This window comes from Callorhinchus milii, unplaced genomic scaffold, assembly GCF_018977255.1.
Source record: "Callorhinchus milii isolate IMCB2004 unplaced genomic scaffold, IMCB_Cmil_1.0 Scaffold6, whole genome shotgun sequence".
Lineage (NCBI taxonomy): Eukaryota > Metazoa > Chordata > Chondrichthyes > Chimaeriformes > Callorhinchidae > Callorhinchus > Callorhinchus milii.
In genome coordinates, this window is record NW_024704747.1 from 18836525 (window position 1) to 18859062 (window position 22538).

The 22538-nt window shown below is 42.1% G+C and overlaps 1 protein-coding gene across 1 annotated transcript in view; it reads left to right on the forward strand.

Annotated features, from left to right (window-relative positions):
• The first annotated feature begins 543 nt into the window (after positions 1-543).
• Positions 544-22538, forward strand: part of kcnh3 (potassium voltage-gated channel, subfamily H (eag-related), member 3) — a 172400-nt gene continuing 150405 nt past the window's right edge. Inside the window, exon 1 of the mRNA XM_042336285.1 lies at positions 544-619. Coding sequence (XP_042192219.1) covers positions 544-619 — 76 coding nt within the window. The remainder of the gene's footprint in view (positions 620-22538) is intronic.

Here is a 22538-nt window from a genome sequence, read left to right on the forward strand (position 1 = left end):
GAGGTCAGATCGCTTTACAGCTTTAAGTCTCTTACCGCTGGAATAGCTGCCCCTGTGCATTAGTGTTACCTGGGAACGGCTGCTGCTCTCTGGATCCTCCCCATCATCCTGAGACATTTACTCATGTGACACGACATCTGCTTGGAGAAAACAGGCGCGTTGAAAGCACTTTCTCTCTGCTTAGGCAACCAGAGCAGAGCCCTCCCAGTCAGACTCCAGCACCACTCGCTCACACTCAGAGAGGCACCGGCGTGAGACATCAATACAAAGGAATGGGGGGCTCAGATCCATGTGTCCTGTTGGCTTAACTTGTGATCAACTTTCCAGTCTTTGGCGTGTAAATTCACCTAAAGAGCTATGATCACTGCTGTTTGGCCAAAGTGTGCAAGGCAACACGAGAGATCGGGTGCCTGGGGCTGATCTATTGATATATATATGTGTATGTGTGTATATATATATTTATATATATTACATATATACTATAGTTTTCCTACTGTTTACCGGTTTTGATGGCTAAGGCTGTTATTGTCAACACGAGAAAAGATGCCTGTAATGAAAGGATTGCTTGCGCCTCAGAACACCTTTTTGGATACAATTGCAACACGGTTCGACGGAACTCGTAAGTACTTTCCTTCCACTTGTTTAGTGATTTCTTTGTGTGTGTGTGTGTGTGTGTGTGTGTATGTGTGTGTGCTGAAAGGGAGAGAGAGAGACGCTCGTACAGATTGCATATATTATATATCAGAGAATGAACGTGTATTTCTAGGAGTGTTTCCAGGAGTTGTATATATTACTGGCAGAAATTTATTCCCCAATCCTTGTAGTCTCGATGGTTGCAACGGTAAGAATCTTGTGTGTGTGTGTGTGTGTGAGTCTGTGTGTTTTGGGGGTGTCTTCTGATACATGCAGCACATTTTCAGATTCAGTTACTAACACATATGGTACTGATCAATCGCTGGAATGGTAATGACAATGGTAACATTCACTACACTGAACAAGAGAAGGTACCTGGGAGGGACTATTTTGCTGACTGAATACCACAGAGGAGCACTGGTCCCACACACTGTGTGCGATGTGCAACATATCACAATAACAGTGTGGTCTTTCAGTTCAGGGTTTGCACACACAGTGGAGAGTCTTCAGATCTCCAGCATTAACTGATCTCAACTTCTTGCAATTCCCCCACAATTGGGACCCATGCTTCGAGGTGAAATGGAGCCGGTTGGAAATTAATCAGTCCTATTTTTTTTTTTTGTGTGTGTGTGTGTGTGTGTGTGTGTGTGTGTCTTGTTTAATAATTTAACAGTCATTCACGATGGCGATGTTAGATTTCCCCGGGGATCACTCGCCATCGCTTGCTTTCAGCACCGTGGCCAGCGCTCAGCGAGTGTGGAGGATCCTCGCAAACAAGAGGCTGACACAGACAGAGCAGAGAGCAAAGCCCTTCCTCCACCTGCTCTCCCCATCACTCTGATCGCAAGGAAACCGCTGACTTAGCTCACACTGGCTCTATCATCCACTTCCTACTCGATCAGCAGTACAACTCCCTTTTGATTTTTTTTTCTTTTCTTTTTATACATAACACCAATTCACTCACCATTTGATACCTTGCATCTGTTTTAAGAGGCAACAAAATATGGCAGGCAGGCTTTTTTTTTTCGAGATCATTTGGCTCACGTTATCCGGACAAGCAGGACATTACTCTGGACCACTCTATGAAAATACCAGTCCAGGTGTAAGGTACCGGGTTTAGATAGTCTTTACCAAACCGCCTTCCTCAGAAGTGCAGAATGTTTTATGATTTTTATGATTTGGGTTTCCTGGTTTGCTTGTTTCGGGGGAATGGTTCGCACACAGGTAGGGAATATTTTAAAGCTTTGGAACATAAACAGAATGAGCTTTCAAAGTGTAGAATTGGTCGTAGAAGACGACTCTGAGACGAGAGCTCAGTCTAACTGCTACAGTGATTCAAAGGGAGCAAAAGGCTCAATACTCATCAAACATGTTGAACAATGCTCTGTGCATCTCAGTCTGGTGCCGATGGTAAATACTTACCATCAGGGTGGATTTTACTGATGCAAATCGGAAACGTTGATAATTGCACACTACAACCCCTAGTCATTGGTAACTGCACAGCACAAGTCGCCATCGGAAGAGCGTTGGGTTTATTGGAAAGGGCAAGAGATATTTAGAGATTTTTCACACCAACTCAAACTCACCGTGATCGCAGTTGCTCAATTATAAATATCAATTAACCGACATAGCATGCACTTCTGCTGTTCCAGTCATAACTCACTGAATCAAAACTAAGGCGAAAGGTTCCTAACGTGCTAGGAGACAACGCACACGTGCGCAGTCTTTGTTGTGTTTGGGAAATGTTTATGAATAATTTGTTAACCATTCTAAATCACGATCAGAATAAACCAATTGTTTTTGTAGTGGACTTTTTAATAAAGCACTCGAACAAACAAAAGAGTACAGCTAAATAGTTTGGTACAATTGGGTGGGGTGTAAGTGGATTAAATGGGTTTGGTGATAAAGGCGCACAACTACTGGGTGAAGATGAAAACCTATCCTGTGCGCAACTGGCTTACTCATTTCACCCACAAAGTACACAGTCACTTCACTTTACAGTATATTCTGTGAAGTGCTTTGAGACATCCCCACGATGTGATAAGGCACTACAAGGATCATTGTTTATATTACATGTGTAGAGAGCTTTGGGGTTTTCCATTTGGAGAGTGGAAGACAACATATCCATATTTCTCGTGCTGAGTGTTTTGTCTCCACAAAGGCGAAATAAAAACAACTTGCATTTGAATATGTTTTAGGAGGTATTTGAAGGAGGGCAGAGAGGTAGAAAGGAAAAGTGATTTGGAGAATGAGTTCCAGAGAACAAGTGCATAGTGGCTGAGAGCTTGGGGAGCGAAGGGAGTAAGGAGCAGTAAAACAAGTCAGAAGGGTAGAGAGTACAGGCTGGAAAGTAGGCTGGAGAAAGTAGCACAAGTAGGGTGGGGTGAGATTTTTTGGCAAGTTGAGGGTAACAATGAAATCTTTGAATAAACAACCAGTTTATTGGACTTGGACAGTGTGTTAAGCAAATAAACCTCTTGTGATGAAAAAAGAGCCGTTGTTTTATAACTAGCTAGAATGTAGCTGGCCAACGAATCTAGTATTATATTAATCAGTATCGATGAGCGTAAATGTAAAATGGAATTTTAACTTTGCTGTGTATATTTATGTTGCATTTGAAGAAAGTGTCAGTTAGAGCAAAGACAGAATTGGGCTTTCATTCACATTTGTTCTGCACCTTAGTGATTAGAGCAAGTGAGAGGACCTGGGTTCAATTCCCAGCAGGGCAACATCTTAGGTAAGTTTCCTTACTCCACACACCACTGTTTACCCAGCAGTAAATAGTAACCCAGTTGTTAGTCGATTGGCAGATTGCTTTCTGGCGGTAATAATCCTTTAAAAAATAATAATTGTTATAATAATAATTTGGTCACTCAATCCATGACTGTTTGTGAAACACTGCTATGGGCAATTGGCTGCCATATTTTGCCCACAAAATATAAAATAAATTTACTTTACAGTATATACAGTATAGGAGTCCTGTAGCTCAGTGGTTAAGAGCATTTGCCTCGCAAACAAGAGACCTGGGTTTGATTCCCGGCAGGGTGAAATGTTGGGCAAGTTTCCTTACTCCTCTGTTTACCCAGCAATAAATAGGAACCCAGTTGTTTGTCAATTGACAGATTGCTTTTCTGGCAGTAATAATTCCTTCAAAAAAATAATAATAAATTGATCACTCAATCCACGACTGTTTGTGGAACACTGCTGTGCACAATTGGCAGCTGCGTTTTGCCCACAAAATATAGTCAATTCACTTTACAGAATATTCTGCGAAGCACTTTGAGACATCTCAAAGACATGATAAGGCGCTATAAGAAATGCAAGGATAATTATTATATTCTGTGAAGCACTTTGCGATGTCTCAACGATGTGATAAGGCGCTATTTCAAATGCAAGTATTATTATTATTCTTCCACAGTGCATACATTCTGACCTCAGTGAACAAATTGTACTCCACCAATGCACAACCATTAATTTTGAAACAACCAAACCTGTGTCTTCTCTAATGGATGCTGCAGAATTGATATCAATTGGGCAAATTGAACATGAAAACTCGTATCTACTGGGAGCTGAACACCACGGCTAAAACAGATTTCAATCTGCCTTGTTACAAATGTTAGTATGGAGTGGACATTCATTGTGTCTCTTTTGTTTTAACTCAAACCACGTCCCAAAGATTAAGGAACAATCTTCTAAAATGCTGCACTATTCTATACCTTAAGGGTTGTCAGTAATAAATTAAAAACTACTCCATTAGCTAGTACATTTGTTAATGCAAATTGTTTCCCACCTTCCCAAATCTCTCATTACATGTCCAGAGATTATTGTTGATTTAGATACTGAAAGAGAGCCCCTCAGAGAACATACACTTCAGAGAAAAGTTTATAGATCCCGAATTGTTCAGAATAGCTCCCTTGAAATAATAAAGATTGACAATTAATGTACAGAATGGAAACAGGCCACTCGGCTCAACCATTCCATGCCGGTGTTTATGCTCCACTCGATTCTTCACCCATTCCATTACTCCCTCCAAACTCTTCTATTCCCCTCTCCCTCATGTAAAGGTTTCCTTTTGAATGCAACTATATTAGCTGATTCAATCATTGCTTCAGACAGCAGGTTCCACGATTTCATTACCCTTTCTTTATGATACCCTCGTTGCTATCTTGCATTTGTGTCTCCTGTTTATGGACTCTCCAACCAGTGGAAACAACCTATTGATGTTAACAATGCAGGCTCGTTTGGGATTTGAAACCGGGACCTCTCGTATTTTTATTTAATTGCCAACACTAAGTGAGAATCAAAGCCCTAGTTCAATGTACCCCAAGTGCAAAAAAAAGGGATTTGAATGCTGGGCTCTTGATGACCTGTCAGTGTTACTTTAAAGATCTGATGCTCTCCTGACTGAACTATCCAGCTTTCATTGTACTTTCCTGTTAGCTTGCTGTCATTCAGGCACATTCAATTCTATTCCAAACAGTGTGATGTTCTGCTGTAATAAACTGATTTTTTTATACTTTCATCCCTATTGTGATGAAGATCTAGTTTGTGGTATCTCCAAACAGCTTTCTTAATACAACATTTCTAAAATGTCAAATGTTCTTGAGAATGAATTATTTAATTTCTAAAACATTGGACTAGTTTGGTAAAAGGCTGCTTTCTTCGGATCACTTGTGTTTGTTTTAGAAAGTTGACAATTACCCATTTCAATGAGAAATACAAAAAAACACAATTTACAAATTTCTATGGATTTATTTTGCCTTTTTTTAAAAAAAGCACAGAAATTTACAACCCACAAGCACATTCACCCCCATTGTAGTTGTGAGAGAACAATCATTCAGTCCTATTTACCTGCCTTTTCCCCACACCCCTGCAGAATACTCCTATTTAGATATCTATCTAGTTCCCTCTTGAAGACCAATAAGAATCATGCCTTGGCCACCACACTTCATAGGATATTCCACATCCTAACAACTCTCTGTGTAAAAAATGTTGTCCTCCTTTGGTTGCTTTCTAACTACTGTATCTTCAATTGCTCTCTCGTCACTGGCTCAACCATGGTTTAGGTTTGAAAACACACATAGGAATATAGGAACAGGAGTAGGGCATTCAGCCATTCATGGCTGATCTGTACCTCAACTGCAATTATCCATCATACATGCCTTCATTACATCCAGGCTCGACTATGCCAACGCCTTGCTTGTTGGGCTTACCATCCCTATTTCCCTCCACAAGCTGCAGATTACCCAGAACTCTGCAGCTTGTATCCTCTCCCGCACCAGGCTCCGTGACCCCATTGTCCCCACCCTGGCCCGGCTCCACATTCCTCAGAGGATTGAGTTCAAAATCATCATCCTCTCCGACCTGCTAACCCCTTATCAACCTGTCCACTCCCTCCACAGATAATACTCTGACATCCCCTGAAACCAATGAATTTGGTCACTCAATCCATGACTATTTGTTGGACACTGCTGTGCGCAATTGGCTCCTGCGTTTTACCCACAAAATATAGTCAATTCTGTGAAGCGCTTTGAGACGTCTCAAAGACCTGATAAGGTGCTATATCATACCAAATGCAAGGATTATTATTTAATAGAATGTTCTCTTTTACAGAAGCCAGCTCCATTGAACATAATCCAACTCCATTGAATGTAAACTGAAAGTTGATGAGGAAAGTCTATTGAGGTTTCCAAGAAAAGGTTAAATCTGTGGTATTAAAGTAACCCTATATCTTGTAGTTGCACTCGAAAACAAGTTACTGCTCAAGACGGATGAAATCCCTCCTCTCCCCCCCCCCCCCCCCCCCCCCCCCCCCCCCCCCCGACAATTAAATTATTTCACTGGACCAAGCACATGTAATTGATATTATGCTATGTTATTTTATTCCTTTGGAAAACAAATGGTCCAGCATGTTATTTGCTGGGCATAATACATCATCTTGATACTTTGAAAAAATGTAACTAAAGGAGGGTTGGGTTAACCCTTACTCCCCCGCAACTCTTATTGTGAACCTATAAAGAAAACGACAGTAAGATGCTGAATTCACGGCATTTCTAACAGCTTTCAGACCTGCTAACAGCTTTGGTTATGTCAAGTGTCACTTGTATTTAGTTGAGAGAAAAATATTATAGTAGGTTCCATTGAACCACATGCCATTGGGATAAGAAATGTTTACAATAGACCAGTGAATTTTTACCAGTGACTTTCCTCTTTACCCCTTTCTGAGCTGACATTTTCCCCACCATGATCCAAACTTTATCTGAGTGTTTTTTAACAAAATGATCTCAGGTTAACCGGAAGAGTTACAGGAGGAAATAATCACCAGCACAGTTATGAGCTGGGTCCTAATCCAGCAAGAATAAAATGTTATGAAATATGTTCAGATGTAATTGAACTGTAAACATTTTTTTCCTCTTTGAACCTAATAAATCAATTCCTCTCCACCCCTCATGTAAAAACAAAGGTGGTTTGCATGGTTAGCTCCTTCCCAACTCATTACATTGGTCTGTCTCCTCTGCACATTATCTAAGAGCTGACACCGTAATGCTCCACTGCATGGGAGTGTCAACTTAGACAATGTTATTCCAAGACCTGATAGGGGGCTTGAACCCACTACCTTCTGCCTCAAAGGTGTGAGTGCTACCACTCCCCAGGCTTACAACAACAGCCATTTATTTAGAGTACTTCATGTAGGATAGTGTCTAAGAGTGTTGATTTTTTAAAAAAATATTTCTCAGGTAAAAGTTGTACATTTCATTGTTTTAATGGCAAATGCTTAATCTGCTGAGAGAAAAAGTGAACATATTAATGGATTGTAATTGACAGCCAAGTGTTGCATATGATCCCAGTTCTCCCATTTTAAGTAATTTGCTCAAATTGAAAAGTCTTGTATGTGTTATTGAATAAGATGTCAAGTGACTGTAAAGTGACTGGAAAGAGTTGGAGGGAAGAACTAGAGATATAGAAATAGTTATCAACAGAAGGCATTAGGCTAAGTCAGAAATGAGTCACAGTAAAGATATTTTTATCTCTATGTGATAGAAGCCGTAAATTGGAGACCACAAATGTTACTCAAAATTTGCGTCAGAACTGTGGTAGAATTTATCTTTGTGCTTTCTGTAGATCTATTTGAAACACTAGGCTTTAAAAACGCTATGATCTGGTCATGTTTCTTATTTTCAGTCATAGAAGAGAAATCTGTGTGGTGATGGGATTTAGGGCATTGAGTGAGATTTCTCAGTATAAATTCCATCTTGGTGTATGGGTTGCGAAATGTTTTTTAAAAAAAACTCCTGTGGGAGATTGTAGTTACATGAGTAGCAGTATTCCATTCTGAAAGTGCTCCGTGAACATTCCTTCACTTTAGACAAAATAAAAATCTGTCTGTAACCTTATCCTGGCCACAGTTGTACATATCTATTTAATGGAAACAGCATGATAAGAGAGCTGTTTCACTGTACTCGGTATTGCTGGTCACACCAGTTGAACTCTTATTGTTAACCTGTTTAATGAATGAAAAGGAAAAAAAGTAAGATCCTGATTTCACAGCATTTCTAACAGCTTTCAGTTTCTTGTATTCAGTTAAGACAAAAATGTAATTACAGTAGGTCCCGTTAAACCACATGCCACTGGGATAAAAAATGTTTACAATAAAACAGTGAATTTTTACCAGTGAGTTTCCTCTTTATCCCTTTCTGTGCTGATATCTCCCCCTCCCCCCACTCCCCATTGCCAAAGTTCAAGCACTCAAATCTGATACTTTAATTCCCTCACTTTCCAATTGTCAATCTTTACTGCAGTGGCAGATAAGTACTGTACAGGTATTTACAATCCACACAGGATAAGCTGGTTTTAAGTATCATATGTCCCGATGGGAGTTAACATCTGTCCAGAAGTAATGAGGAACAGGCCTTGTTTACTATATTGTAACATTACCGGCAGCAGTTTATGGAAGTAGAATCCAATTTACCTTTATATAGCGCCTTTCTTGTCAGGATGATATCTAACAGCACATTACATAGATATCCAAACGGGGGTGGAGGGGGAGGAGAGGCTGAAAGGAAGATGTGACAAGAAGAATTATGGCTGACAACTCTCAAACGACCCATTATTCCACAAGTATGAAATGGAATTCGTGTTCAAACGAGGTTGAAAGAACAGGACAGGACCAAAGTTATGAAGCCCTTGGCAGATACAGATCAGTTTACTCTCATTACAGACTATTTGTTCCATTTCCTTCTCCAGCTAGGATGACTGGATACCCTGGAAGATTTATGCGTTGGCTGTTTTTATGACTGCTTGTTGTATGGCACTGATTTAGGTCAAAGTGAGTTACACCGTCATACATTTCAATGAAAAAATGACACTCCAGGCAATGTGGACTGTGGGGTTCTTGCTTACCAGTATCAACGCTGCATATTAGTGTGTTAGTAGGAAGATGGAGTTCAGCCAGTACTGTAACCAAGATAATGTGGGGGTGTAAGCTTCTAAACTTTCCATGAGCACCATCAGATGCTTTGTTCTGGGCAAGTGGAAGGTGGGCATCAGTCAGGCAGAACCCATGGCCACTTCTATCAGGACAGCTGATTACAGAACTGAGAGACTGAGCAATGAGTAGAGTCTCTCAAACCCTGTATCTCTCCCTCCTTCACCATCGCAATCATACTAATCTTCTCCCATTGTACACTGAGTCAGTCCAGAACTTTGGCGTCTTGTTTGACTCTCAACTGTGCTTTCTACCCCACATCCATATGATAAATCGCTCTGCCTTCTCCCACCTCTGCAACATTGTTCGGCTTTGCCACTACCTCTCCACTCAGGCTGTCAAAACCCTCATTCATGCATTTATTACATATAAGCTTGACTATGCCAACTCCCTGCTTGTTGGCCTTCCCAACTCTTCCCTCCACAAGCTGCAGATCATCCAGAACTCTGCAGTTCATGTCCTCTCCCACACCAGGTTCCGTGACCTCATCACCCACACCCTCGCCAGGCTCCACTGGCAACCCATCCCCCAGAGGATAGAGTTCAGAATGCTCCTCCTCGCCTTCAAAGCCCTCTGCGGCTTTGCTCCTCCCTACCTCTGTGATCGGTTAACCCCATATCAACCCGTCCGCTCCCTCCGTTCAGCCGGCCTGCTCCACGTCCCCTGACCAGCCCACCCCACCATTGGCGGTCGAGCCTCCAGCCTCTCTGTCCCCACCCTTTGGAACTCCTTCCCACAGTCCCTTCGCCTTGTTCCCTCCCTTGCCACATGTCTCAAGACCCTCTTCTTCAACCGAGTCTTCAGCCACCCACCTACCTCTACCTTCCCTTCCCTCCACCCTTCTGATTCCAACCCCCTTACTCAGGTCCAAATCCCTGACTGTCCAGCGCCTTGGAATGTTCTCCTGACATGAAAGGCATGCTACAAATGAAATTTGTTGTTGGAGGTTGGGGAGGTTAAACAGGCTTAATAACCTACACCTTTCCACAGCCTGCAGGATAATCTGTATACCAACACAAACAAAACTATCAAATTAATTGGACTACAAATGCACAGTCTCTAAACTTTACATGAAAATCCTGTGAAGCGCTTAGTGATGTTTCGACAACACGATAAGGCACTTTATCAAATACAAGGATTATTATTATTACAAATCTAGAAATTGCTTTATCCCCTGGCCCTTCCCTACCTCTCTGATCTGCTTACTCCCCACTCCATCACTACTGTCTTCGCTCGGCCGACACCGAGCTTCTGCTTCTCCCTGGTCCCCTCCGCTCCAGCATTAGCGGCCATGATATCAGTCACTACACCCCAAAACTTTGGAACTCTCTCCCTCAATCTCTCCGCCTTGCCCCCTCCTTCCCCATTTTCAGATCATGCCTGAAGATCTTCCTCTTCGATCGTGCTTACGGTTACCTCCCCCCTCAGCCCGGCTCGGTGACAGACTCCATCACGGTTAAGTGCACCGAGACTGTACCCCACGTGGTGGACACAGAGATTACTCGGCATCATTTTGCTTGAAAGCGGCTTCTAATGTTTTAAATGGGATAGATTTTTGCTTCTAGTGAATGTGCTCGTGTTACGCAGTTGAGCAGGGGAAAAGCTCATTGAGAACATTACCCTCTCTACCATGGGTATGACTATATATGTTAGTGTCTCTGCTACGAGTCAGCAAGAGTTGCTAACAAAAAGAATAAATAATTTCAGTTATTATTTCAAAGTGTTTCTGGAAATCCGAGTCTAGAACTGCTACAATTATAATGAAGTGAGCGAACTTCCATGTGTTTGTTGACTTCTTCACTGTCTCAAACGTCCTGAGGTCACTGGCTTAGTGGTTGCTGATGGTTGACTGTTAATGTCAGCAGCAGAATTACAATATGAGGCCTTGTGTGCTACCAGGGGTACTTGAGAGAAACCAAAGCTTGAAGCCAGTCCTTGGGGGATGTGATGGAGCTGCTGTAATGTATTGGAAAGATTGACGTGGCAACCAAATCTCCTTTTCAGGAACTGTCAATCTTGTTGTTAGCCAATACGGTTTACCCCACTTTGCTCGGTGGTGGCAATATGATTCAACGGAAAGAAAGTGCAGTTCATCATCGCTTAACATTAATTATTTTAGAAGTCCTCTTAATTCAGTTACTTGTATTAGCTTGCACATAGAATTGCTCCATTTCTACGCCATTATATATATTTTTTTCGGCCAGCCGGGTGTCTGACACATGTGGAAACCCATCACCCTGCTTAAGAGCATCCAAACCAAACTGAGAATTCCATGTATCTTAGCTACACATGGAGATTCCAGAGATATTTATTGGAATGGGATGCACACTCTCTCCCTGGAGGGATGCATCTTGCTTACCAAATTCCAGAAACTGTTAGGTGCAGGTTGGCAAGAGCCAACGCTTGGGGAACCCAGAGTGTGCGTTGGGGTATTGCTAGAGTCTAACCTGCTAAAACCGTATAGCTTGCCATTGATATCACTGTCTGGCAAGCTTTCCTATTGCTTGTCCAGCTAGGACCACCCTACCCACTGGGGCTTTGGTTTGCAGGTTTAACAGGAGTTGAGTGGGACCTGTCAATCATTTCCATTTAGAAATAAGAAGTATTTTTCATTAGCAAGCTGAGGTGTACTAATGCTGGGAAATAGAACACTTACCCATTTCAGGCACCCAATATCAGCATGAACAACACAAATAGCTCACATTTATATAGCGTCCTTCATGTAGGATAATGTCTCGGAGTGCTGTCACACTGGTGTCAAGCTCAGGTCAGCATAGGGAAAAGATTAAAAGTGGCCCATTTCTTCTCCAGTCAGAATGGGGTAAGCAACAGCAACAACAACGACAAAGTTACATTTATAGAGTGCCTTTCACGTCGGAAGGACGTCCCAGGGCGCTGGTTCCCAGGAGTAAATTCCTCACCATAACCATTAAGGGAATTGGAGAAGTCCTGGAATCTTTAAAACAATTACTTTTAAAATGATCACCAACAGTAAAAACAGGGAGTTTCAACTCTTTCTTGGGAGTTGGACTCTTACTCTTTTTACACAGATCTTCCATGTCTGCCACTGTCCCTGGATCCACGGATACCAGCTACTCAGCCTGATGCGTTACCCAAGTGGCCTTTCTTCATGTCTGAGCCTAGGCAGTGAGGGTTAATTGGCATTCACATCCCTATACGCATGCTTTACAACAAGGCTCATTAGACAGCCGACCCTGAGGTCAGCTGTAGTTTCCCCAACGCTGTCTCAGCCAAAATCGGTGAACTCCCCACCAACTGTACATCGAAGGTTCTCCCTGCTCCACATGGCTTGGTTTCAGAGTAGGGCATCTCTGCACCCACCAAGCTGCCCAGAAACAACTGCAGCTTCAATAACTTCTTTCAAACTCTGACACCCTTCTTTTGAATTTCGCTGCAGCCACTATTTATTATGACTGAAAGATGAGCGTAATTTATTCCCCATTTCAATTCCGTTCTCAATTAATTAAACTTTTCATCAGGAACCTAGAAGATGAATTTCATACTCAATTGCTCGATACATACTATCACTTATTCATTTCTTGAAGGGGCCATAAAGCTCAATTGCACTTGCTTGAGTTGCCTTCTAAGCAATTCTACCACTGTAATAAAAAGAACATTTAATATTATATATTCCATCAACTGCAACATCTCAATAAATAACACCAACAAAAATAATTTTGTCTTTATATAGCAGCTTTTACGCGATCACAAGACTGTTCTTGATGAAGAAGACTTTTTGACCTATCCAATCTCATTCCTCCAGAACACCCACCCTTCCTTACCCCCAGCACAGCATCAACTTGCTTTGAGGTCCAGTGTCCAGTGTCCCAGCTTCAATCACCGTCTTAGCAACCTGTTCAAGTCATTTATTAGCCACTGCATTAAGAATGTCAGGAGGATGTCTCAAAGCGCATCACAGAGCCAGCTGGGAGCCCAGGCTGGAGGAGGGGAGCTATGGGCAGATGGGGGTGTGGGGGAGAGAAGGTGACCAAAAGTGCAGTACAAAAGAAAGATCTAAAGGCTAGCTTTAAAGGTGGTGGTGGGGGGACAACAACACAATATATATTTTTATAGCAGGTTTCACTTCGAGAGCACGTCTCAAAGCACCTCACATAACTGACTGAGAAAGGTGGCTGAAAGCACGCTTGAAGAAATAATGATTAAATCACGGTTGCTAGCTTAGTATTTCAGTTCTCTAGGATTATTCATTTTTTTAAAATAGTTTTTAAAATTATTCTCAACTGTGCGCAATTGGCTGTCGACTTTCACCCACAAATTCAAAACAAATATCTTTCATTCCTCTTGCACAGGTCTGCATTTGCACGCACAGTAAATCCAGTGACTGGGGCTTTTGAGAAGACCCTGTGCATCACAATGAGTTTCTTGCTTTATTTCCCTTTTCTTCCTGAAGGCGGTGAATCCCACTGGGGCAGCCTATAAAATTGTGCTCAAGAAGTCATATTTCCTTCATGTATTTTACTCTCCAGGATTGCTGTACTGAGATTAGCAGCGGTTTCTTTCCCTCTCGCTTTTATATATTCTCTCACTGCCATTCTGGCTGAGATCAGCTAACTCGGCACAAACTGGGGAAGAAAACCTGGGACCTGGGGCTCAGTTTCACCCTAAGCTGCGGTTTTCCCAACTAAGCCACTGGGGAGCCACTTATGTGAGTGTTTTTGCTTTGAGCTACTGGTACCCAGATGGAATTAACATTTTCTGTGTCTAGACAGATCTAAAGCCCTCCTTCTTTGTAACTAAATGGAGCTCTGAGGGAATGTGTGGGCTCCTCCTGTAACTTACATCACAGGAATGGCGCTGGGTATGTCTGAGACATGAAATGTCAGTTCTCCGTGGGAGGAGAAATCAGTAGCTTCATTGAAGATATCTGGTGGAAGTAGACAGGGTTTTCTGTGTATAAAATTAGAACAGTGTGGGGGAATTTCCACCGAAGAGACTACCCCTGGGATTTTCTTCTCCTTGAATCCTTCAGCGTGGAAACCATGGCACATCAGCCACAAGAATGCCCTAATCATTTTCATCTGCTCACATTGCTCACTACTTTAGATTATAGATCATGTATATTGTATAAATATATTTACATGGAGTCCCATAGTGGTTAGCTTACATCACAATTGATAAGCCACTATATCAAATGCAAGGATTATCATTGTTATTATTATTATTATTATTAGATTGTAAAGCAAAAAAATAAACGGAATAATATATAATTGCCCTGCCAAAGCCTGCCAAAGATTGCTGTGATACAAAGAGAGGGATCCAGGCCTTCCTAACGGGATCTGTAGTGTTATCAAAACTCTACTGATGAGGTTCCTGCCTCCGAGTCGCTACTGGGTATCCATCGTTCTCTGAGTAATCTGGTGTAGTAACACTACTGCTCTCCCATGAGGCACAGGATCTGAGCGTGGGCGGCTTCAGCAAAAAAAAAACAGCCGAATGTTCCCTCCTACCCAGCAGCCTGACCCTGTTCCCCAGGCAACACACAACGGTGATAGTCACGATGGGGCTTCGGTGTTGTACCTGTCACTCCAGATGAGCTGGAATAAGACACAACAGCACGGGCAAGCTTCCATACAAACCACACCCTGTGCAAAAGGGAATGAGGTCATATTTACAGTCTCATTTTGCAAGACTGCATAATGAGAAGCATCCTAAAACAGCTGGAAAGAAAGTAAGCCAAAAAGAAACAGCATGCAAGGAATGCTTTTCACGAAGCATGACATTACTGGTCATTGTTGAGTGCATTTGGCACAAACCAGCCTAATTTTTTAATGGCTTGTGTATTCAGGTCTCTGAGGCTTGTGGCTTTATTCTGTAAGTGGAACCAGACTGACTAATGGATTCAATGGTGGCTGACCATATAATTTCTCTGAGCAATTTCCATCTCACCTTTTGAAATAATAGAGCGCCAATTAGAATCATAGCTCTGATTTCCTGTAGCCGTGTGTTGATTAAAGAATTCTTAAAAGCACATATCTTGTTCTTTGAACTTGTATTTTCTCTATTGCGTCTGAGTACCTCTTAGAGCTCTTTAGATGCCTTGTGCAAAATTTTTTTGTTGGGGAAAGGTGGGAATTCTACCATGTCTGTATGAACTCTATTTGTTTAGCATTTCAGAGCGACCAGAATTTGGTAAATTATTAGATTCAGCCTTAACTTTAAAGTCAGTTTTCTGTGGTTCTCATAAGGATCAAACTGGCTTCAAAATTGAGGCTGTTTTTAATAATTTGCCAAATTCTTGTTCCTAGGAAATGCTGCAAAAATAGAATAAATCCAGACCCAGGTAGAATTTCTCCCCATTTTTTGGGAACGCTCTGGATATTTTCAAGCAGTGTTCGAAACATTTGCAAACTAGAGAAACTTACATAACTGCAGCAAAAAATCTCAGATTCCCAAAATACTCTTAACCTGACTGCTTATTCTCTCCATGCTGAGCTTGAATTATTTGAAGTATGAAATTGCACAGCAATTATTTTACATCTATTTCTATGGCCTCAAAATCTTTGCTGCCTAGGGGATGGTCAGGGAAACTTGCCTGCTGAATTCTGCCAAAGTCCCCCATCCCTCACGAGGATATACTTTTCCCTCCATAGGGAGCTGTTTTAACCTCCTCTCGGTAGTTTCCTTCTCAGATCTGCTCCACTGAGGAACTGAGTGGAGCCGAATTCAAACTGACACATATTCTTCTCCTTGGCTGATTGTTGGCACTGCCAGAGGTCAGTGCCTCTGCACCGCACTGCACTGAATTAATTAAATATAATTTTTGGGGGGTCAACCGGATGTCTGACAGATGGGGAAATGCTTCACCATGCTAAAGAGTATGCAAACCAAACTGAGAATTTCACGCATCCCACCTACACATACCAGAGATATTTTTGGGAATGGAATGCGCACTCTCTCCCTGGAGGGATGCATCCTGCTTACCCAATTCCGGCAAGTATAAAGTGCAGGCAGTGTTTTGGGGACCCCAGACTGTGCGTTGGGATACTGCTGGAGTCTAACCAGCTAAAACCGCATAGCTTGCCATTGATAGCACTGTCTGGCAAGCTTACCCACTGCTTATCTAGCTAGGACCATCCTACTAGTTAGGACTTTGGTTTGCAAGCTTAACAAGAGCTGGGCGGGAGGAGTCCTTGTTCCCAGTGACTCCTTCTTTAAATATACAATGGGTTAATATTGATTAAACAATAGAGACTGACAACGCAACAGGTTGACCATCATCAAAAGCAGAATGAATCACTACTTTTAGTGGAAGGCCAGCCTTGCTCAGTTAGTGGTACTCCTGGTCTGATTCAGAAAGTTGTGAGTTCACAAGTTGGCTCTTACCAACCTGAGCCTAAACAATCTGGGATTAAGAAAGCATGGAGCATCCCTCCAGGGAGAGAGTGCACATTCCATACCAGGCACTGGAAAATTTGCCATATCGATATGGAATACTCAGTGGTTTGGATACTCTGATCAAACCACAAAAATATAGCGTGTGTGACTGTGCTGTAAAGATTATAACAATTATTCTGGTCTGATAAGATTTCTTGCCTTAACTGAGTAGCAATTCTATTGCCCACATGAAGCCATCACAAAGAAGAGGTGGAAACACTTTAACTGGGATGATGAATGACTTCGCCAGTTGTGCATGTGGCAGCTATTCATGCAAACAGCGTACATAATCCAGGTTCAACCCCTTTCTTCAAACTCTGCATATGTTCATCCGGGTAATCGTACATAAAATGGGATTTGGCCTCCTGTTCATAGGCACTGCATATCAATGGTGGATATTCCTCCACCCAAAAGGGACTTTGGGCTCACAATATTGGTTTGGATGAAGAAGATCCTTTGGCCCATCTGATCTCATCCCTTCCCAACTGATAAATGTCTGGCTGGGTCCCCTGTTGTTCTGCGGGGAAAGGAACCACTGATGTCATACTGACAAGGTTCCAGGTTCAATGTCTTTGTCATAAAAGTTATCCATGTGTTTAATGTGTAAAACACATACACATTTTACCAGCGACTTTGGGAAGATTAGCAGAGCTGTCAACACTACAGAGACTTTAAAAATAAGATTTATGATCAAACAGCGCGAGCAAGATCACATACGCTTGTAAATAAACGGCCCTACATTACTTCACAAAGTAAGAAGCACTAAAAGAGGTTAAAGGAAACGCAGCATCCCTGAGCCACATGATGATGTACAGGCAGCAGTGCTAACCTAGACACATTGACCATCTCACTGCCATTCGTTTTCTTGGGAAACTGGTAGTAAGAAACAGCAGTGGAATTTGGCACGTCACTCAACGACAACAACAATTTGCACTATAATGCCCTCCACACAGGCTAGCATCTCAGAGCGCTTAAAAGTGGCGGAGCCTGACTCTGAGCCGGGGGGAGAGAGGTGACCGTAAGCACTGTCGAAAAGGAAGGTTTTCAGGCGGAACTTGAAAAAGGGGAGAGAGGGGGCAAGGCGGAGGGATTGAGGGAGAGTGTTCCATAGTTTTGGGGGTTAGCGCGACCTCTGATGGTGGAGTGGAGCGTGCGAGGGACAAGCAAGAGGCCGGTATCAGTCGAGCGGAGGCACCGTGTGGTGGATTCGGGAGTGAGGAGGTCGGAGAGGTAGGGAGGTGCCCAAGGAGTGAAGGGATTTGAACAAGAGCGTGAGGATCTTCAAGTCAATCCTTTCGGTGATTCATTCACTCAAAGGAACAGTGTAACGTATTTAACAGCGTTATAAGTTAATTTATTTTATTATATAACATTGTAGCCTGGGAATATCTGCAATGTTTTGTCTTAGTTTTTGCTTTTAACTATTGCTTGAAGTAGAAAGCTTCAGAAATCATTTTGACCCTTCTCTGTGAACAAAAGCACTTTGAAAATAGCCCTTGGATGGATTTACGCCAGTAGTTGATACAGAAACACCCTGGATATCTGTCTTGATATTTGAAATCACATTCTTTTTCTTGAAGTACACCACATTGAAAGAAACACAACAATTTGCATTTACATAGCGCCCTTCACATAGGATAACACTACGTAAAAGTGCTCTGAGACCCTACTGTGCATGGAGGGCGCTACATAAGTGCAAGTTATTGTTGTCGTTGTAACGTCTTGGAGCACTTCACAGGTGATAGGGTAAGACATGAAAAAGGAAGAGGGGAAGGGGAAAGGGGAAGAGGGACGATTAATACATTACCAGGACTGAAAATACATTGCAAATAAAAATGCCTCTCGTGTCAGAAATTTCTACTGAGAAATTTGGTTGTAACTCTTTTCGTCACCCTTTGCCGCATGCAGAGACATGACAGAAATTGACTTGATTACCATGTTAGAGTATTTGGACTACATTTCATTTCTCTTTACTTTCTGAAAACTACATCCTTGTAAATTGCTTGCTCCATAATAATAATAATAATAATCCTTGCATTTGATATAGCGCTTTTCACGTCGGGAGGACGTCCCAAAGCGCTTCACAGAACACACTGTAAAGTGAATTGACTGTATATTTGTGGGCGAACGCGGCAGCCAATTGCGCACAGCAATGTCCCACAAACAGTCATGGATTGAAAATGACCAATTTATTATTGTTTTGGGTTTTGGAGGGATCATTATTAGGCGTGTGGAGTAAGGAAACTTGCCCAAGGTTTCGCCCTGCCTGGAATTGATGTCAACCAGGTAGACATTTCCTGACATCTCACATCTTCAGCAACTCGTTCAGCTTTGTGCTGACATCCTCATCCCCTGAACCACATCCTCCACGAAATCGACTTTTCAGGAGTAAAAATAAAGAAGGTGAAGTTGGTTCACGTGACATAAAATAACATCAGGAATTAAATACAGCCTTACAAAGAGTGGTGGGTGATGAGGGGTGGGGGAGGGGGGTTTCTCAATAATTTTTAGCGTTGCTCAAACCAACTTAGGTGCACATAAACATCAGTAATTCACTCCTACCCAGTTGTAGTCTATTGATTTGTGAACTCGCTAAGTCTGGCGGATAGGATAAGATTCGCAGTTGAGACAAAAATCACAGAGATAAAACATTCTGTAAGATGCGATAGTATTTAAGTCTTCTTTCGTCAAGCACTCTGTACCTGATATTATTCATAGCTCCTAGTCTGTAACATGTTTGGTGTACAGTTTTCCCGCCTTTTTTTTCTCTCTTTAATTTTCTTCTTTCACTTTGTCTTTTCCCTTCTTTAAGCCATTTGATGGCTTTTACCCTTGGCTGCATAAGTGCCATTGGTGGGTTGCCCTCGGGGATGCCTTGCCCACGAGGCTTGAGTGAACATGGGTGGTGAGTGCCAGCAGACTGTTGGACCACAGACAACCATTGTGGCTGATACCACTGTGTCCTCAGCCAAAGTGCACACGTAAGCACCTTAGACTGGAGATCTTCAATAGCAATCAGGAGTGGGAGCCCTGGCTGATTTCTCCCCCCCACCCAAACCCTCAGATGTGCTGAGGCAAAGTGTAGAAGTCCAGTAGCATTGTGGATTAGCACGCTTACCTTGCAAGCGAGAGGACCTGGTTCCCGATTGGGCAAAACCTTAGGCAAGTTTCCTTACTCCACATGCCTCTGTTTATCTCGCAGTAAGTAGGAACCTGGCTGTTAATCGATTTGCAGATCACTTTCTGGGGGTAATAATCCCTCCAAAAACAAAAAATTGGTCACTCAATCCACGACTGTTTGTTGGACACTGTTGTGCACAATTGGCTGCTACGTTTCATCCGCCCACCCACTACACAGTCACTCCACTTTACAATATATTCTGTGAAGTGCTTTGAGACATTTCAACAAAGTGATAAGGTGCCATATCAAATGCAAAGATTATTTTTATTAAATTATACCCTTACTGTGATTTACGAACTCAGCATAGCCTGTGGATTAAATCTGGGATCTTCCCAGGTGTTTGATTCAGATACTGACTGAGTAAATTCGCTGAGTAGACCAATAAGAGAACCATTTTCCTGTGGTTTGACCAAAGAGGCAGTGTTCATTGCTTTTGCTCAATGGCCAACATAATGGAGATCAACACAAAATATTCACTGAGAAACGCATGGCAGATGCTGCTCAGAAGGTAGCATTGTAATGTTGAGCTGAAGCTGTGGCTTTCTGCTTGTTGCTTGTACCTTGGGCTGACAAATCAAATGAGAAAGTAGAAACGGCTGGATGTGAAAATGTCACATTTTGCACAATGTTCTGCTCATTACATCTCTGAAGTTCCAGCCAACCATGTGAATGGACTGAAATAATTGCATTAAAGCTTATAACCAGGGACAAGTCCATTCATCTTTACACGCTTTCCTAATTTAAAGAGAACACATTTGCTGGAACTATGATACAAAGCTAATGACAAAAGCAATTGTTCAGGAAGCTTTGAAGCTTTATTAAAATGAAGTTTTCTGCCTTTTTTTGTTGCCAATTTTTCTTCAATATGACTTCCTGAGGTGGATATAATTATAATAATAATAATGATTCATTGCAAAAGGTTTAGAGTACAAGAGTAGGGAAGTCTTGCTGCAACTGTATAGGGCCTCGGTGAGACCGCACCTAGAGTATTGTGTGCAGTTTTGGTCTCCTTATTTAAAAAAGGACATACTTGCCCTAGAGGGGGTGCAGCGTAGATTCACTCGGTTAGTTCCTGGGATGAGGGGACTGACCTATGAGGATAGGCTGAATAAACTAGGGCTATATTCTCTAAAGTACAGAAGAATTAGGGGAGATCTTATTGAAACATATAAGATTCTTAAAGGGTTGGATAAAGTAGACACTGAAGGTCTGTTTCCTCTGATAGGATAATCTATAACCAGGGGTCACAGTCTTAAAATTAAGGGTCAGCCTTTTAGAACAGAGTTGAGGAAACATTTCTTCACTCAGAGGGTAGTGAATTTATGGAATTGACTACCCCAGAAGGCTGTAGATGCTCAGTCCTTGAACATCTTCAAGGCTGAGACTGATAGATTTTTAAAAAAAGAGGGATTAGGGGATATGGGGATAGGGCAGGTAATTAGAGTTAGGTCTGAAGATCAGCCATGATCTTATCGAATGGCGGGGCAGACTCGAGGGGCCGAATGGCCTACTCCTGCTCCTAATCCTTAAAATCTTAAATCTTAAAATAATAATAATAATAATCCTTGCATTTGATATACCGCCTTATCACATCATTGAGACGTCTCAAAGCGCTTAGCAAAATATGCTGTAAAGTGGATTGACTTATATATTGTAAGTGAATTGTGTATTTTGTGGGCAAAACGCAGAAGCCAATTGCTACCATTTTCTTTGACCAATTTTCTCTCCTCCATCCTAAAGGCATTTGGCTTCTTTATTCTTCTGCTGGGGTGTGGTTCTGTAGGATTCTGTTAATGGGTGAGGGTATCAGAGTCAAGCCTGATTCTATCCTAAGTTGAAATCAACACTCACACTGGAGATCTTCAAAGTAGTTGCAATTTACCATGATTAGTGTTGGTTTATATGTTTCCATATCCTCCCCCCAGGAGTGTTGATATGCTTGGAATACAATGTTATAATTATAATAAGACATCTGATAAGTGCCTTATCACGTTAATGCCTCAAAGATAAAGAAGAAAATGTTATCAGAGCAGGAGGGCATTTAATGCTCTACTTTGCCTGTACCTTGATGGAGGCAGGGTGGGAGGGGGTGAGGAAGGAGGGGGCGAGGAGGGAGGGGTCGAGGAGGGAGGTGGTGAGGAGGGCAGCAGAGGGCAATGGTTTTAATTCTTGAAAATGTGTCAGAAGTGACAACGTACAAACACAGTGTAAATATATTTAGACATTTATACATCCATGTGATGCTGAATTATTGCACATTTCACTACTGAGTAAAATACATTTTATTACTGCGGTGCTGATACATTATTAACAGTATTAAGACATCCAGAGCAAAAATAAACAATGAGGTATGACTTCAAACTAAAGCCAGATAAGTTATGTAACCACAACAGTCTGGATGCTTCACATCAGCGGGGCCCACGTTCTGCTTTGTTACACTGAAATGTCGAACCGTACATTGATTTCCATATTGCCAACACTGGGAAGGGTGAGGAACAGCCATCAGGTGGCCATCAGACATGCACACACCATGAAGCTGCAAGATTAAAGTTTGAAATTTAGCCGGCATGACCTGTCTTGACTTAAAATTTTAAATTGCACAGGAAATTGTGGAAATTGTGGAAATTCTCACAGTCCTGTGCAATTGTACCTTCAAACCCAAACCTTGAGCTCAACACATCACCAGTTCCAATCTGGAAGCATTTCTCCCACAAAGTATACAATCAATTCACTTTACAGTATATTCTGTGAAGCGCTTTGTGACATCTCAAAGACGTGATAAGGCGCTATATCAAATGGAAGGATTATTATATTATTATTATA